Raw genomic sequence first — 18,083 nt, 5'->3', positions numbered from 1 at the left:
ATTTACAGGACAATCCTGAGTAAAGCAATTCCCACTGAGTGAGCCCCAGCTTTAATGAATGGGAAGGTAATATATGTTAATTTCTCAAAGAGCTTTATTGTGACCCCTGGGCATTTTTAAAGCCTTTAATACTTTTTCATTATGTCATACACAGAAGTTTCATACTATTGCTGGATCTTGAGTTCTAGAGTTCATGTAGGAACTGAGCCAGTGCAAAAGGAAAGATTGTTGTGTATATATTTAGGCCCTGCCACCCAAATGCTAAATGAGAGAAACAGAAGTTATACTTTCTGTGAACACCAGAGTACTACATACTTTGAGTAAATGTTTTTTTTAAATCCTCTGAGGTTCTGTCACTTAACTCAAGCAACTGTTCCAGAATCTAAAATGATATTATTGTTAATAATGTGTAACGGTCAGCTTATGTACTATTCATACCATATATTTGTTGGAAATGTTACAGCAGTCTCTGTAATTTTTTGGCCAAGATCTAGCAAAGTGCCACCTCTTTCCTAATTTACAGTTGGAGAATTAAAGCTCTTTGCACTAACCATCTCACAGGTCTTTAGCAGGAGACTTTCTCCACAACTTATTTAGATTGGTCTTTAATATGTATTTTGGCTGAGGTGACTGAGCCAGCACCTTCTAGGAAATTTAGAAATGCAAATCACCTTGTATTTTATTTGCATGTGGTTTGTGACGGCTCTGCCTTTGAAGGTCTTTATTAATGTATCCAAATAACACCTAGTAGAAGTTGCTGTTATTTGCAGAAGGACCTTTAAAGGGGGTGGGAATGAATAGAGCAGCATTTACTTTTCTTTTGTTGGAACAAGAGACACATGGAGAAATTAAAAGTCAACAGAATTCTAATTATAGGAAGAACTTTTCTTATGCAATGCATAATTAACCTGTGCAAATTGAAGCCACAAGATGTAAGAGGAAACCAAGAGCTTAGTCAAATTAGTCGCATTCAGAAAACCTACTTGCATGCCAATGAATTATAGGTGTAATCCACCACCTGCTGAAATCCATAGCAAGCCTCTCTCAATGCACCATTCTACGTCATTTTCTAATTGTATAGATCTTCAGCTATGTTATATGCCGTTTAAAATGGAATATATATAACATAGATCCCTGTTAAAGGAATGCAACCTTTGGAAGCATATATCACTGATGGAACAAGATGTAATTTAACAATAATAAAATAGCAATAATAAAAAGCAGTCCAACAATATACATGCAATAATCTGGATGTTTTTGATTGCTCTGGTAAACTATGTTTATATACATAAGTCAGACAGGCAACGCTTACCCGGTCTTGGTATGCTGAACTTTCGTCTTGTCTCTAACCAGCAAAACAAAATGCAACTCCTGAGGAAAGAGGAAGTGAATAATAGCTAGCTGAAGGAAAGTAATTAAGCTGTTGTGCTCCTTGTTCCCTTTTCTAAAAAGTACCATAGAAAGGTCTTTTATGCAGAAAACCCTGCCACACCAATATAATTTAAACCATAATTAAGTGCAAATAATTTGAAACATCTGACCCACGATTTTCTGCTGCAGAGTGCAGTCAGATGGGGTATAGGTAATGTCCACTAACTCGTACTATAACATGCACTGTTACTGCAGACTGAGTAAAAACTCAGTCTGCAGTAACAGTGACTTGAAATGTGCCACATTTTATGTATTGAACACGTGATTTCCATGTTGGAGAAATATAATCCCTGAGGACAAATAATGCAAATTCTTCTTAAATTTACACAAGAGGAGGGTTGTAGAAAAGAATGCCCTCCCTTGATTCTCTGTGAAAATGTTTGTTTTTATTTAAAAATATTTATATGCTGCTTTTCCCTTTTAAAAACCCAAAGTGGCTTACAATAAAAATTACACAGTTGAAGCAAACCTACATACACCTAAGACCATCAAAGAAGTTGCTGCCAGAGTGAGCAGAGCAGTTTTAAAATATAAAAATAAAAATCTGATGAAAAGAGCAGAACCACTGCTGATCGTCCATTATAAAAACCTTAGAGAGAAAAAGTATCTTAACCTGTTGTCTATAAGATAACGATGTTATCTTGCATATTTGCCTAGGGAAGATGTTCTAAACACATGATGCCTCCTGTGAACAGGCCACCTCCCCAATCATCATCCATCTAACCTCTGAAAGCAAGAACACTCTGAAAAGGGTTTCAGAAGCAAATATTGACAATCAGAGTAATTTCTATGGGGGAAAGCAGCCCTTTCTAGTATTCAGAGTTGACTATTGGGTGTTTGGGAAGTCGGCATGATCAGGTTCCCTGCAGGGAGCTCAGTCATGCCACTGATCCAGCCACATCTCTGCCTACCCTAATGATGTCAGGTGTGGCACAGGTGGACATGGTTTGGAGGAAAACAGCCTCATAGACCACATTGAGACTCATGCCAAGCAAATTTGCTACGTGATGTGCACAAGCAGGACTGAGCCACAATGAGCCTTGTGCTCCTGTGCTCCCTCCTCCCCACTCTTCCTCCTACATGGTGTGAGGAAGAGTTCAAAAACTTTCTCTTCCGTTTTTACGTACTTACTGCGGTTTGCTTTGTCATGCCTGACAATTGTGGCTCATTTAAAACAAACCAACTTCAAACAGTCGCTTCTGAAGCTTGCTAGTTTAAATACTGTAGTTAGTGCTTGTTTTTAATCCATGGTTTATTAAGTTTTTCACATTCATATAATGTAACGGTACAGTCCCTTAGTGAGTCTTCCTCCTACCCCAGCCTCTCTCCCGCCACCTGACCTCGTTTTTGCTTCTTCTTTTCTTTTCCTTTTCTAAGTTACTTTGTGTTGCCTAAAGCAAAAAAGCAACCAATAAATCTAATGATGATGATGATAATGATGCAGCATTTTCATCTCTGACATTCAGTTATCTAGCATGCTATACAGCAGGCATAGGCAAACTCAGCCCTACGGATGTTTTGGGACTACAATTCCCACCATCCCTGACCACTGGTCCTGTTAGCTAGGGATCATGGGAGATGTTTTGGGACTACAACATCTGGAGGGCCGAGTTTGCCTATGCCTGCTATACAGTATTCAGGTTTGCATGCCTAGATAAAGGTTAGGATGAATGAATGTCAGTGATGCTCTGCTGTAGTCCTAGATTACCATTAGGGCAGGTTTCTCTCACTGCCCTGGGCCTCCCATTGTTCTAGTTGTGGATATTACTCAGTGAAGAGGTCCAAAAATGCACTTCCAATCTCCCAGAAGCTTGATTTTATGTACTGTAGTTTATAGAGTAGAATCTTGTAGTTGCAAGAGGTCCTGTATCCAGCTTTCTTCGCTTGTTGTGGTCTGGGCTTTCCAGTATTGAAGGATTATTCATTTTGCTGCAATTCTGGCTTGGTTGCATCTCATTCCTGCAAATGCAGTAAACTTTGGTATAGCCCAGGGACGTCCAACAGGTAGATCGTGATCTACTGGTACATCACTGGACGTCTGTGGTAGATCACTGCCCCCCCAAAGAAGCTCAACAACTGCACCCCCCCCCAAAACAGGGCTTTCCTCCTCCCCCCAAAAAAGCTCAACAACTTTGACCTGGCCCCCCCAAAGGGGGTAGATCACTGCCAGTCTTTAACTCTGTGAGTAGATTGCAGTGTCTTGGGAGTTGGCCACCCCTGGTAGCCTATCTTGTAACATGGCCCATTGCCAACTATGAAAAGCATAAGATTAAACATCAGATTAAATAAACTGAGGCACTAGCCACCTCTAGCAAATATGTTGCCATACTTTCTATTGCAGATGTGTTTGAAATGCTTATCTTTACAATTAGGTTTGAGCCTATCACACTTCCCACTTAACACGTAGGATTTATTGATGAAAGAGAATGCGGTCATTATGCAAATACACACCTGCAACAAAGCAGGTGATCCTTATGGTATGGTTAGATAGCAAAAACTAGTTTTACATTTGCTGAAATGACCACCATAAACTTTACATGTAGTCTTTGGCTGGTCTCTTACATTTCATTCTTTGCAGACACTTTAAATCCCTTGTCTGACATTTTAAATCCACCATGTAGATTCCAATACACATCACACAGAAGGAGCTCCTATAAAATGCCTGCCTTTTCTTGTTTGCATGACAAAAAGGGAATAGTAAATCCAGCAATTGGAGGAGATAATCACCACTGTGTGAAAAAGAGTTCAATCCACATTTTTTTCTTTCTAACTGAGCTTCAACTGTTTGCCTAATAATTTTATGTTACCTGTTGAGCTCATAAATCTGCTTCCAATACACATTTGGCATTAAAGGGTTTTCTTTCTATTAGACTGGACATCAGACATGAAAGAAAGCACTTTCTAATCTAGGGGCCCTCACTGCAGTGCACCACCAGAAGATTGTATTTCTCATTAATGCTTAACAGACCTTAACACACATCAGTTCAATTCATGAAAATAGTGAGCAGGTGCTTCAGAACCTCATTCACACTTTTGGGTAGAGTACTTCTGTGGTGACAGCAATAGTCAAAAGTTCATGCTTGCTTTGTAAGTCCCGATTCCAAAAGTAGAAAGCTGTATTAGATAACTCTGTTTCTATTCCTTCAAAATACACAAAGATGCTTTATAATCTCTTCCCTGGAAAATGGGCTATGAAGGTCTTTTTGTATCCATGCCTAAGGATTGGGTATTTCCATCCTGCATTAGATTGGTTAAAAGAAAATAATATTCAGGGGGTTTATTTCGCAGGGTTTGAGACATCTAATACAGGTGCAGTTCAAGATTGCAACTTTGCATTTCAATCATGCTGTTTGGGCTATCCAAATAAATACTGCTACTTTCACACAGTACAAAATTCTCTCAGGGAAGACACTTTCCATCCCTTTTTAAAACTTAAATTATTTGATTAGAGGACAGCTGGACATGCTACAAAGTGCAGTGCTGGTGTGACTGAAGCCACCTGCCATGTTATTTTGCCCAGAGGCACTCTCTACATTTATGCAAATGTGTTTTGTGAGTCTGTGTTCTGAGTCCTTTAAGACTCTAGCAAAGCTCCTGCAAACAGGTGATAATTGTGGTCAGGTGGTGGGGATTCTTGTGAGTACAAAATTGCCATGTAAGGGATCTCTCTAGGACTAGGTCGGGGGTCAGCAACCTGCGGCTCCGGAGCCGCATGCGGCTCTTTTACACGGCTGCCGCGGCTCCGGGGCGGATACGCCCGCCCACTTCTCCAGCTGGCAGCGACCGCCCTCCAGCTGGCCGGCGGCCCGCCCTCCGGAGGCTGAGGGCGCTGCTCAGGGGCGTACCCAGGATCACCTGGCCTTGAACAGCGGGGCAGCGGGGCTCGGAGGCAGTGGGGACGCAGTAGAGGTGGCGCAGCTCAGCCGAGGGCTCCTTCGGGAAGAGATGGAGCTGGGCGAGCGGGAGGGGGAACTTTGAAGACCCCGCCTCCGCCTCCGAAGCAGGCGCCCATGGAAGAGGCCGCCCCCGAGCCTGCCTGGCGGGACCAACCCTGCCCAGCTCCCGGAGTCTTCCTAGCGTGGGAGGCGGCCTTGGGGCGGACAGGGGAGCTCCGGGGTCGGCGGGTATGTGGGCCCCGCGGCATCCAGAGGCAGCTGGGAGGCGGGACGGGATGGGGGCAGGAAGGGGGCCTTCAGACGCGTCCCCGCACGGGCACTGGAGGCCAGGACTCCTCGGCTGGGTCGTGGGACCGCGGGGGAGGGCTGTCCGCGGTTCCTCTCGGAAGGCTGCTGGCTGCTGCGTCGAGGCGACAACGAGGTAGGCAGCTGCGGGCTGGGCCGGGGCGGAGGGTGGCGGGCGAGGGGGGAAGCCCTCTTTTTAAAAATGGTCGAGGAAGCGGCGCCTGTTTCCCTGCCGCTGCCTCCTTCGCTCCTGGTTCCGCTCGCAGCCTCAGACTGCGCTCTTGCGGGCGCGTGTCTCTCTCCGCCCCGGAGCAAGGCCGGGACGTTTTGCAGTTTTTCCTCTGTCCTGAATGTGTGTTAGGGGAGCCTTGACAAAGCACCTGTTGGCATGGAAGAGAGGAGTCCTAACTTGGATCTGTGTTCATGTGCAAAATCTATCGCCATTGTCATTAAGGGGGCAGGGAACTCCCCTAAAAAGGTTTGAACACTACGAACTACTACAGCCACCTGTATGCAAGTCAGCACAAACAGCACAGGCTTCTCTGGTGCAATTCTGTGCTTTATTTAGCAAGAGAGGAGGTTGGAAGAGGTGAACATAGCCTCTGGTCTGGAATATTAAGGGTAAAAGACACTAAGATTATTGTAAAAGCCAGCAGTCTTCAATAAGACATGGGACAAACATTTAACACAAGTGTGCAGTTGAGGACTCATTTTTTTAAAAAACAACAACAAATCAAATATTTGTATGCTGTTGCAACCCACCTTGGATCAGGCTGTGACCTGGTAGTGGTCCCCAGGGTGGATAAAAATGAATGATTTTTTTTTTAATGGATTTTTTAAAATTTAAATCGGATTTTTTTAATTTAAATCGGATTTTTTAAAATTTAAATCGGATTTTTAAAAATAAAATGCAGTGTTATATTTGTTTTAAATGTCGCAATGGTTTTGTGGCTCCCAGATTTTTTTTTCCCTTCGGAAACGGGTCCAAGTGGCTCTTTTGGTCTTAAAGGTTGCAGACCCCTGGACTAGGTCATGACCAATGACGTTTTACAATTATGGCGTATTTTTTTAAAAAAAAAAATACTACATTTGTTTGGAATTGTACATTCCTTTTTGTTAAAACCTCATTGAAAACCTACCATTCCAATGAACTGAAATTTATTTTTCATAGAAAGCATTGCTGAATATAAAAGCATCAAACACTTATGCTGTGAACACATTGCACATTACAGTACAGTGGTACCTCGGGTTAAGAACTTAATTCGTTCTGGAGGTCCATTCTTAACCTGAAACTGTTCTTAACCTGAGGTACCGCTTTAGCTAATGGGGCCTCCCACTGCCGCACGATTTCTGTTCTCATCCTGAAGCAAAGTTCTTAACCCAAGGTACTATTTCTGGGTTAGTGGAGTCTGTAGCCTGAAGCGTCTGTAACCTGAAGCGTCTGTAACCCAAGGTACCACTGTACACTACAAATTAAAACTCAGGTAGATTGTCCTTTTCTCATTTTGGTTTGAAACTGGTTTGGGGAGAAATTTATCAAGACAGAGTGTTGCATAAGAAATAGCAGGATTGTGTACACTGCTTCTCAAACCAGTGGTGGGAGCACACTTGATGCAGAGTAAATGAGAGTGTGGAAGAACAAGTGTTGGTGAAGGAAAATCAGCATGGCCTGCAAAAGCAAGTCCTGCCTCTCTAAGACCTTTTAGAGTGTCAACAAGCATGTGTAGATATGGGTGATTAGTTGACAGTGTACACTTGGATGCTCAAATGCTCCTGAGTAAACATAATGGGATAAGAGTACAGATTTTTTTGGGTCAGTAACTGACTAAAGAGCAGGAAGCAGAGAGTAGTAATAAGTTGACAGTTGTCATATTGAAAGGATGTAAGAAGTGAAGTCCCTCCGAGGATCCTTATTTGGACTGAAACTTTCTAACTTGTTCATAAATGACCTGGAGTTTGGGGAGAACAGTGAAGCAGCCAAATCTATAGAAAACACCATATTATTTAGCACTCTATAAAAGGTATTGAAAAGAGCTCTAAATGGATCTTTCCAAACTAGATGAAAGGGCATCAAAATGGAAAATTCAGTTCAATGTAAACAAGTGTAAAGTAATGCACATTGGGGAAGGGGGTGAATCTAACTTCACATATACACTGTTGTGGTCCAGCCTAACCTAGTTCACAGGGTTGTAAGGTAAGGTTACCAGACATCCCCATTTCCCAGGGACAGCCCCTGGATTTACAAATCAGTCCTCTGACAAAATCCACTGAAGTTGAAAAGTGTCCCTTGATTCATTGAAAAAATCCCTTATATATTGTAAGGATATAATAAGGAAAGAGAGAACAATATAATAATAACAACAAACAGGAAGCTGAAGCAACAATGAGGAAAGGTTTTCAGTTTAGCAACAAGTGAAATAAGGAGGAAACATGATAGAGGTTTTTCAAAATCATGGTTGGTGTGGAAAAAGTAGATAAGTTTGTCTTCCTCTTTCATAATACTAGGATCTTCCAATGAAGCGAAGCGGTGGAAGATTCAAGACAAACTCAAGCACTTCTGCATACAGAGCATAGTTATGGAATTTGTTTTCCCAGGATATCGTGATGGCCACCAAGTGATTCCAAAAGGGATTAGACAAATTAATGGAAGGTAAAGCTAAGCCGTGATCCTGTATTTGCTATCTACAGGATGAGAGGCAGCATGCCTTTGAATACCAGTTGCTGTGGAGCACAGAGTGGCTGGGGCAACCCAGTCAGGTGGGCAGCATATAAATAATAAAAGGATTATTATTAAAGAAGGAAGAACAGTTGCTCTTATGCTCTGTTTGTGGGCTTCCTATAAGCAACTGGCTGAATATTGTGGTGAACAGGATGTTGGACATGATAGCATGGGTATAGCAAGGAATTTCCTGGGGGGGCAGGCATTTTGTTGCAGGGACAGAACCTCAGTTTGCTATGTATTTTTTATTGATTTTTACTGATTGGGGGGCAGCTGCCCCTCCCTGCCCCCCCCTTGGCAATCCCCATGCATGATAGTGTATATACAGTATGATCAAGCAGGGCTCTCCGTATGTTCTTAATTTTTCAGTAACTGCTTTTTTTTGCTATGAATGGAAATGTCACAGAGATTAACAAGGCAAACATTCCCCATATTAAAAGGATAATAACGCCCGAGGAAAGGAGTTCATTGTTGCTTTGTTCCCTTTCAAAGATGGTTGTCTTCTGTAATAATTAGTGTTACTGCAGTAATGGGATTTTACCAGGTTTTTCTCCTGAAAAACAATGTGGTGAACACACTGCCTTAAATGCCCAACCTGTATGTTTCAGAAATCTAACATTCAACCTTCCCTGGTTCAAGGAGATAAACTACTGAAGTGTTATGATTAATGACTATTCAACAACAACAACAACAACAACAACAACAACAACAACAACAACAACAACAACAACAACAGTGTAACTGTAGTAATTCATGAACTTGGCAAAGGAAAGTACTTGAACTAGAGAGATTGTTCTGGATAATTTTTTTTTTAATGTAGCTATTGTTAGGAGAATTAATATGTTACAAGTTATAGTGTGTTCTATCTGTATCATCAAAGTTAAGGAATTCTGTGTGATCCATGTAGCATAGAGCATGTTGGCTATCTATGTGAACACTATAGATCTGCACCCTGCAGAAAGGCAGTTTAGTTGCTCTCAACACTGGTATATATGTCTTGCTTTGGCGGCCGCTGTCCTGAAAACATGAAGCTCCTGGCATACAACATGCTGACCTCCCACGTGCGAGGAGTGAGGCCCAGTGGAGGATTCCCCTTTCGTATCCAGGCCACAGAAGTGAAGGTGAACAATGTAGATTTCAACCTGGAGTTCACAGCGCGGATGGTTCCCAAGGTGGAATGGGCAGCTTAGGGTTGAGGCAGCAAAGAGTTTGGGTCACCAATCAGACCTGCCAACTGAGCTCATCCCTGACTTCAAGAGCAATGAGGATTTATTTCAAAAAGTCCACCATGTGCTGATGGAGGTGGAAGTGGTGTGGAAGGTGTGCTGAAATGCTGGGTGTGAGTTTCCCATAACTAAAGGGATACCCAACATGTTGCTGAGCAAAGAGGAGACATGAGCTGGTTTGTGTCAATGGAGCTTTGAGAAGCAAGCCTTGCGGGTGAGGGGGGTGGGGTGGGATATGTTCCTGTGGAAAGCCCAGCACCCTTATTTTTCTCTTGGAGGAAGGAGATGCTCTGAATATAATATTGGGTTGCTTTTTTGTGCATGTAAATAAATGCAAGTTCTTGGGACACGCACGCACACACACAACCACTGGTATATATCTCCTCTGATATCCACAAGACTTTGCATGAGGTTTTCTGGGTTATGAAGCAGGACCCAATATTAATCTTATTAATAACAGCAATTGATGTGATTTACAAATGCTAAGTGGTCCAAGAATTATTCCCAACCCTCTCACCCTGCCCAGTTTATGTATTTGCTGCACAAAAAAAGGTGTCACAGCGCACTTCATAATGTTGCCATGTCTTTTCCTTCATGGAGATTTGGCAGACAACAACAGAATGACTGGAGGAAACCTGAGTTGTTTAGGGCCACAGAGAGCTTTGGGAACGTGTAGAGAGTCTTCCAAATATTTTTGTTTTAAGTTCAAATGCACTGGAAGGTGTTACTATAGCTTGGGTGTATCAAAGGGGATGTAACACTTTCAAGCCCCCTGCCTCACTTCTGCTTGTGGAATTTGTAATGCCAGTGGGATCAGACTTGCTATATAAAGCCACCACATTAGATCGCTTTCCCATTCAGGCAGCTCGAAACCTTGCAGAGCTGTCTCTTATTCGCCAAGAACAGCTTGTGCTGAGGAGAGAGAAAGAGGGGGAGATTTAGGGGCTCTTCTCCCCACCAATAGCTAGGCAAAGAATGGCTGTGAATCTCAGATGCTTGGTAAGCTGTGCTCTCATCATAGCTGCCACCGCAAATGGATTTACCCAGAAAGGACTCAAACAGATATTGCTGGATAAATTAGGGCTTCCTGAGCTCCCTGCTCTTCAGAGGACAGACATGGAGAATCTGGTCATTCCAGAAAATATAAGGAATAAATACATGTCTATGCTGAAGCGCCGCCGAGAGAAGCGGAGAGCAATGCCAAGTCTAGCTGGAATCCTGAGAGGAATTTCCGGCAATGCAGGTAAACTTTGCTGTTATCATCACAAGTAACTAAAAGCAAGTCAGTCCTAAACTGAAATCTGCATATGGTCCAGAATTTTATAGATTCAGGCTGTGTAATAACTATTATGCAAATCACTGTTTACAGTATCTCTGAGAAATGCAGACCTAAATTTATACCCAAATATTAATTTTTCAGCTTAAGTCTCTCTGTGTATACAATACATTTGTCCTAAATGTGACGATAAGGTGGTGCAATAGACTTGTTTAACAATTAAAGCGGGACAGGATTGATTTCAGGGAATGTATACCTCTTGAATAAGCTTCTCATGCTTCATGTTACTATGTATTATATTGCAAGTGCTATTCATACAGTTAATCTGCTATTAGAAATTCACTGGATTAATTTGCATCTCTTTCCTGAAGGGTAGCACAATCTTAAGTGTGCTTACTCCAAAGATTTGCTGAGTCCAAAGGACATATTCTCAAGTAACAATGTCATCCTATCCATACCTACGAAGAAATAAGCCATACTGAGTTCAATGAGGCTTGCAAGGGAAGTGGGTATAGGATTGCCCACCCCTTAGCCTGCTTACTGTATCTGTACTTCCTTTATCTATTTTCTTACATGTATATTCCATCTTTCTTTCATGATGGAACCAAAGGCAGTGTACATGTAGCTTTCAACACCCATCCAGGCCTTGACCAGACCAGACATGCTTGCTTCAGCAATGTACCTGGGGGGGGGAGGGGGGAGAGACAGACAGACAGACAGACAGACAGAGGGAGAGAGAAACTGAAAGTTTAAAATAGGCATTAGGTGGAAAAAATGACTATATACTGTATGGTAGCTGGTTTAACCATTAACACACGATGGCTCTAAGTACATAGGGAACCTCTTATTTATGGGTTCCATCCACATGGTGAGTTGTACTATTTTTTAACAACCAAGGGAGAGTGAGGTGTGTGTGGCGTAATTCAACTCACTGTGCTAGTGACTATGTAGCACATGGTTACTTAGTGTATTATCTAGCACAATTCTCTCTTTTTTAAATGAAGACAAACATCAGAGGCACCTTTATATGATCTCTGTTTGTGTTTTATGTACTAAGCTTGGGGGAGGGGGGGAACGGTTGCCTTTCCCACTGATTCCTGCTGTGTAGTTGACACAGTCCATACCAGTGCATATTTCCATCACCAGGAGGGTAGAAGAGAGGGAACAGTGTGGGATGAAGTTGCAGAGGAACAGTAGAGAGTGGATTCGCACTGAGTACCAATCTGCCATATCTTCAGAACCGGTGTCCAGTAAATAATGTAACTGCAACGTGACCTCATAGCTTTTGTTGACAACTCCTTCCAGTGCAAAGCTATTCTTAATAAAGTTTTCCTGATGCATAACTTAAAACCTTTTTTCTGTTATTTTGAAATAACAGCCTGCAATTATACAGAACCAAAATACAAAATGTCCCAAACTGGAAAAACAGCCTATTAAACTGTCTTTCTCTTTATCCGCTGGGTTGCACATGAAGAAGATATGATTGATCTATCACAGGAATTAGGAACTTGTGACCGGCCAGATGTTGTTGGAGTGACCAGTGAACCAGCTGGCTGGGGCTGAAGGGAGTTGGTGTTCAATAATATCCGGCGGGTCAGATGATTCCTCTCCCTATTCTGATGTAACATAAAAGGAAAGTCTTTTTCCCCCCTAAGTGACAGATGAAAACGATGATGATATAAGTATTTCTGCTGTTTCCAAATGCATACAGATATTCCTGGAGATATTCTCTATTCGGACACCACCCGTCAAAAACTGATCTTCGACATGGAAGGCAGGATACCAGCAAACAGCGAAGTCACCATGGCTGAGCTGAAGCTTTTCAAAAAGCCCCTGGAGAGGAAACACCTGCCCAGCAAGCCATCTCATCGGCCAGTCATGAATGCCAGGGTGAGCGTGTACTGGGTGCAGCCCCAAGAGAATGGCACCAACCGGACCTCTTTGATTGATTCCAGGTATGAAGGAGCAGTCTAATCTAATGGCTCAGGAGATGTGCACTTGAACAGAACGACACTCAGCAGTGCTGTTTCAAGGGCAGGGGGCAAGCCTTCTCTCAGCTATATATGCATGGGTTTCAAAATGTCTTCATTTCCTTACAGGGTTTCCCAGATCAGATCATTTATTAAGATGATCATCATAATTGTTATTTTCTTGAAGAGCTTGTCTGCCTAATCTATTGCTCTGCAATTACAAAAGAAGGGTTTACCTGTTTACCTCACCGTCAGGCATACATCCTAACGCACCCTGGGGGTTGTATAGTTTGGTACTTATAAGGGAAGCTTTTATGCAGAAGTTCAAATCAGAGCCTGCAGTCTAGGCTCTTTTACAGCATTTCTAACCTAAGTGAGTTGTATTTTGCCTTTTAAACTGAGGTGCCTTTTCCATCCAAGCTCAGAATGCAATGTGTGAATAGGCTCTGAGATCAGGCAAAAGTCCTATTAGTTCAGTTCCTTGTTTCAAAACAGATATTGTATTCTCACTCATTCCAACATTTTTCTTTCAATTTCAGTCTGTTATTCTGGAATAAAGAAGCTAGTAGATATATCCCCCTACATGTGTTTTTATTCTAGGTTCCCTCTCCACTATTAACCCATTTTTTTGTCCATTTAGGTTAGTTCCACTTATGGAGTCTGGCTGGAGGAATTTCGATGTCACCCAGGCAGTGCATTTTTGGCTAAAGACCAAGATGCAGGGGCCGATGCTCTTGGAGATCTGGATTGAAGGAGAAAGATTAGGCAGCTATGCCTCTGAAATGGCCAAAACTGTGCGCTTTACTTCTCAGGATCCTTTGGACAAAGCACTGGGCAAGCCTGAGTTGGTGCTTTATACCCTTAACCTGGAAGACTATGGGTAAGTTTTTTCAGACTTTAATCATATTGGTGACCGGGGAGTTTTATTTCTGCCCTTTAATGCTGAAGACAAACTCAGGCACAGTTTAGATAGCCCTTCAACCCAATCCAAACCATGTTTTCTCAAAAGTAAACTCAGTTGATTTTGCTCAGTATTGCAATCCTACAGCATGACAATAGGCATGTTTACTTTCCTTGCTGTGTTTAGTGGGAGTAACTCTCAGGTAATTTTGTTTAGGATTACTTACTTCCATTTAGAATTGGGTTTCACAATGTGTACTTTTGGAACTGATCTTGAGATGCTCATCCACCTCGCATTGCTTTTAAAAGATGCAATTGTTGCATTGGATATACTGCTATCTATACTACCGGCATGATACACAGAAATCCCGACATTCAACTAATTTCTTCCAAAAGCTGCTGATTACTGCTACATTCTTGCAATATACTGGAGACAAACAATCACACAAACCATTATGAGAGAGAGAGAGAGAGAGAGAGTAGGCTGCAATCCTAACCCATTTGGGAGTAAGCTGCATTGAATTCAATAGGACTTGCATTGGAGTAGACATGGTTAGGATTGTGTTGCAAGTGAATCTCTCTCTCTCTCTCTCTCTCTCTCTCTCTCTCACTCACACACACACACACACACAAATACACAAAGAATAGGTGAAACAAATTATCTTTGGTTCATTAAAACAGTGCCCAATGTTTTATTAGGGAGAAATACAGATTTTATCTTTGCTAAATTGTGTGATGCAGTGGATAGAGTGGACCAGGGAGTCCAGGGTTCAAATCCCTGCTCACCCAGAGACCATTAGGTGAATCTGGATCCGTTGCCATCTTTTGGTCCAGATGGGGTACCTGGGGCCCTCAAGCTGTTGATGGACTCCAACTACCATCACACCCAGCTAGTATGGTTAAGGATGATGGGAGTTGCAGTCCAGCTACATCCAGAGGGCCACAAGTTCCCCACCCCCATCTTGGGGTACAAACCAAACCCTCAGCATCAGGGCTTTGTGGAGTAGCAGGACATTCACGTCCCTGCTGCTCAGGGCAACCAATGGGTGGAAGGTGAGGCACAGGATGGTGGAGTCTAATGTTGTTATGTGACAGAAGTGAGTCCAGTTCATGGCTCAGCCCTGCCTCCTCTCTGCCCTCAGAACACTCCATTTCATGGCTTTCCACTGGCTCCCTCTGGTTAGGCCTACTGCCCACCCACACATTTGGTGGACAGAAGGGGAAAGCTGGCAACATCAGCACTGACTGGTGGGAGATCGGTTTAGTTGGAAGAGGAGTCACCTCTACCTAACCCAACCCTTCTTCCCCAAGCTTGGCATAAGGAGGGGTGATTGGATTTCTCTGCCCTTCTAACCCACTTCACATAGTTGTTGTGAAGATATGTATGAAGATATCGTGTGTGCCTCAGAAGGGTAATAGACAATCAAACACATACCGACACTTAAACACTAGAAGAATAAGCATGTTTGCACCAGTTCTAACATTTGTAAAGCTCCAGATTGTCTCTAGCTCAGGTCTTTCCCCATCTCAGACATAAAACTATGTGCTTTTTGGCAGGGGACCTGGAGATTGTGAAGGAGGAACCCTGACTGAGAAGACTACCTGCTGCCGCCAGGAACATTACATCAATTTCCGAGAGCTGACCTGGACACAGTATTGGATTATCGAGCCAGCCGGCTACCAGGCTTACCACTGTGTGGGTGGCTGCCGGCAACCCAAGAATTTGCTGCGCCATTTTGGCTACGGAGAGAGAACCTGTGCTGTGCTGGAGAGCTCTCCGCTGCCCATGATGTATCTTGTCAAGAAGGGAAACTACACTGAAATTGAGGTGGCAGAGTTCCCTAATATGATTGTAGAAAAATGTGGCTGCATCATGGACAACATAGCAGCAGTCTAGCCACACACCAAACACAGAATGGCAGAAAGGCAAGAGGTAGCCTGTTACAGGGTGCTCTTTTCCTAGTTTAACCAGAAAACCGAGTTCTCCTAATGTTGACCACATATCACCCGTGGCACTCTGAATTTGGTTGCTGGTATTCTTAATACATTTGAACAATAATTTGGTTCCTCTCCTGTCATACGTATACAATTTTGCAGTCACAAATGCAGGTTGTTCCAATCTGGATGGAATTTTGCCATGTATAACTTGTATGTCTGCCTTTCATGGCCATGATGGCTGTGTTCTACCTCCACTGTTCCTGGGAATCTCAAGTGGGAAGAGTGCTGTTGCACCTAGGCCCTGCTTGTGGGCTTCTCGTAGGTATCTGGTTGGCCACTGTGAGAACAGGATGCTGGACTAAATTGGCCTTTGGTCTTACTGGGTACTTATATTCTATTTGTTTGTTTGTTGCTGGGCTATCATTTTCCATGGTAGAGCAGCAAAGTAGGATATAATCCCAAATTCACTGAGCGATAGCAGTTTGTTTTTTTTGTTTTGTTTTTTTGGGTGGAGAATGTGGGCAGCGATAGCAGTTTGTTAATGATAGTTGAAAGCTGTCAGGACCAGAGAAAGATTGTTGGAGTAGATGGATTTTTCACTGGTCCTTCATGACAGTTCTTCTGTTCTTCCTAACAAAACATCCATCAAAACAAGGGATAGGCATCTGTACGATGAGAGGGCAGCATCCTACAAGGAGCACTTTGAGATGAATTGCATGTGCCTCCAAGCACAGCACCTATTGCAGGATACCTGTGGGTAAAGACTAAGCTCTTGGTATCAGGGATGGAGGACAGGTTTACCTTCACTTGCAACAGTGTCCCAGAGTGCAATGTAACTTTCTCCCATGGCAGTGAATGGCTGTAATTCACTCCTGTGCAGAAAAAGTAAAGGGGTGTATTGAGGGTAGAGGTTTTCAAGCTTTTTGAGTGCACGGCTCCCTTGACCAATACCATTCTTTCTGCGGCACCCCTGTGGGGCTCAGGAGCCCAGTTATGTCACCCCTTGCCTGCCAAGCTGAAAGCCTCTCACCCTTTTCAAACACCCTCCCTTTTGCAGTGTTCCCTCAGCCTCCTCTCCTCTCGCCTCTCCTCCTTGGGAGTCCCCCAGACAGCTGCCACAGCCACCCCAGTCTCTGAGCCGCCTCAGCTCCTGGCAACCAACACCCCCTGGCCAGCCCCAAAGGCACCATTTGCCTGGGGAGTTTGTAGCCAGGGCTGCTGCAACAAACAGCTGTGCTAGCCTACTTGCCCACTGAAACCAAAAGAGTTTTAAAAGTGTGTCACCTTTCCTAGATCACACCCATGGAAAGTTTTGCATTTCCCAGCTGCACTGATTTTAATGGGAGAGTAAAGTGTGTAGTTAAATATATCCAGTTTGAAATCAATGGGTTTTTAGAAGTGGTCAGCTTTGACTGGGTTGAGGCCATCTATAGACACTGAACTAAGGTTGGCAGATTTGACTATTCAGTTGAACTTGCTCCCAGACCATGACCAACATTCTGTCCATTGCAATCAGACCATATTATTATACTGTACCACAAACTATCTTAGGAATCATAAAAAGCACTTACATACATGTATTAATAATATAGAATCCATATATATTCTCTGTCCTTACAGTATTGGCTATCTCCATCTGAAGGCTGATCTATGTACCTTATGGGTTAAAAAGTGAGCCAGAAACACTGTCATAAGTGGGACTTGTGTGTAAGGATGCTTGCTCCATATGATTGCAGGATCTCGTCCTTTTTTATTTGTAACATACAAACAATGTGATTGATGAGTTTCCCCTGAATTTTCTACATCTTGACATACTAGGAAAAACAATAAAATATACAATGAATACAGTGGATTATTTTATTTGAATCTTTAAAAATATGCACACAATTACTGTTTCATAATTTGGGTAATGTAGTGTGCTTTGAATGGGGCTTCCAAGGCTTTAAAATATCCTATTTAAAACAAAAACAAAAACAAGAAAGGAGCTAGAATCTAATCGTTGTAAGGGACTGCAAAACAGATGGATATGTGCAAACAGAATAAGTCTGTGGAACTGGCTGTAATTCACTTACCTGAGAATAAATTCTATTGAACCCAGAGGAACTTATTTCTGAGTAGACATGCCTAAGATGGCAGTGTAAAACTCTTGTAAGAAAAGTGGTGGTGGAGAGACTGCAGGAAATTTATTTATTACATGTATTACATTTATATCTCATCTTTGCTCCATTGAGCTCAAGGTGGCTCCCCATTTGAGCCTCACAACAACCCTGTGAGGCAGGTTAGGCTGAGAAAGTTACTTGCCCAAGGTCACCCAGTGAGCCTGATGGTTGAGTGGAGATCTGAACCCTGTTCTCTCTGGTCCTAGCCCTTTAAGCACTGCACCACAGTGTCTCTCCAAAGCATAAAGTAATTTGACATTCCCCTATATTGTTGTCACTAGTA

At 42.9% G+C, this 18,083-nt stretch overlaps 2 protein-coding genes and 1 pseudogene across 2 annotated transcripts in view; 2 read left to right on the top strand and 1 right to left on the bottom strand.

The window, feature by feature from the left end:
• Positions 1-1,338, bottom strand: part of TMEM63A (transmembrane protein 63A) — a 38,137-nt gene extending 36,799 nt beyond the window's left edge. The window contains exon 1 of the mRNA XM_033144667.1: positions 1,313-1,338. The gene's annotated coding sequence lies outside the window, so the exon portion shown is untranslated. The remainder of the gene's footprint in view (positions 1-1,312) is intronic.
• An 8,018-nt stretch (positions 1,339-9,356) lies between these two features.
• LOC117044172 lies at positions 9,357-9,901 on the top strand (annotated as a pseudogene).
• Positions 9,902-10,136: 235 nt separating this feature from the next.
• Positions 10,137-16,122, top strand: LOC117044173 (left-right determination factor 2-like). The gene is made up of 4 exons (XM_033144664.1): positions 10,137-10,800; positions 12,545-12,788; positions 13,444-13,683; positions 15,261-16,122. The coding sequence occupies exons 1-4, from the start codon at positions 10,533-10,535 to the stop codon at positions 15,598-15,600; spliced, it is 1,092 nt and encodes a 363-aa protein (XP_033000555.1). The 5' UTR covers positions 10,137-10,532; the 3' UTR covers positions 15,601-16,122.
• The last annotated feature ends 1,961 nt before the right edge of the window (positions 16,123-18,083 follow it).

Source organism: Lacerta agilis, chromosome 3 (assembly GCF_009819535.1).
Source record: "Lacerta agilis isolate rLacAgi1 chromosome 3, rLacAgi1.pri, whole genome shotgun sequence".
NCBI lineage: Eukaryota > Metazoa > Chordata > Lepidosauria > Squamata > Lacertidae > Lacerta > Lacerta agilis.
Note: the sequence above shows the minus strand (reverse complement) of the source record. Positions and strands in the feature narration are given on the sequence as shown.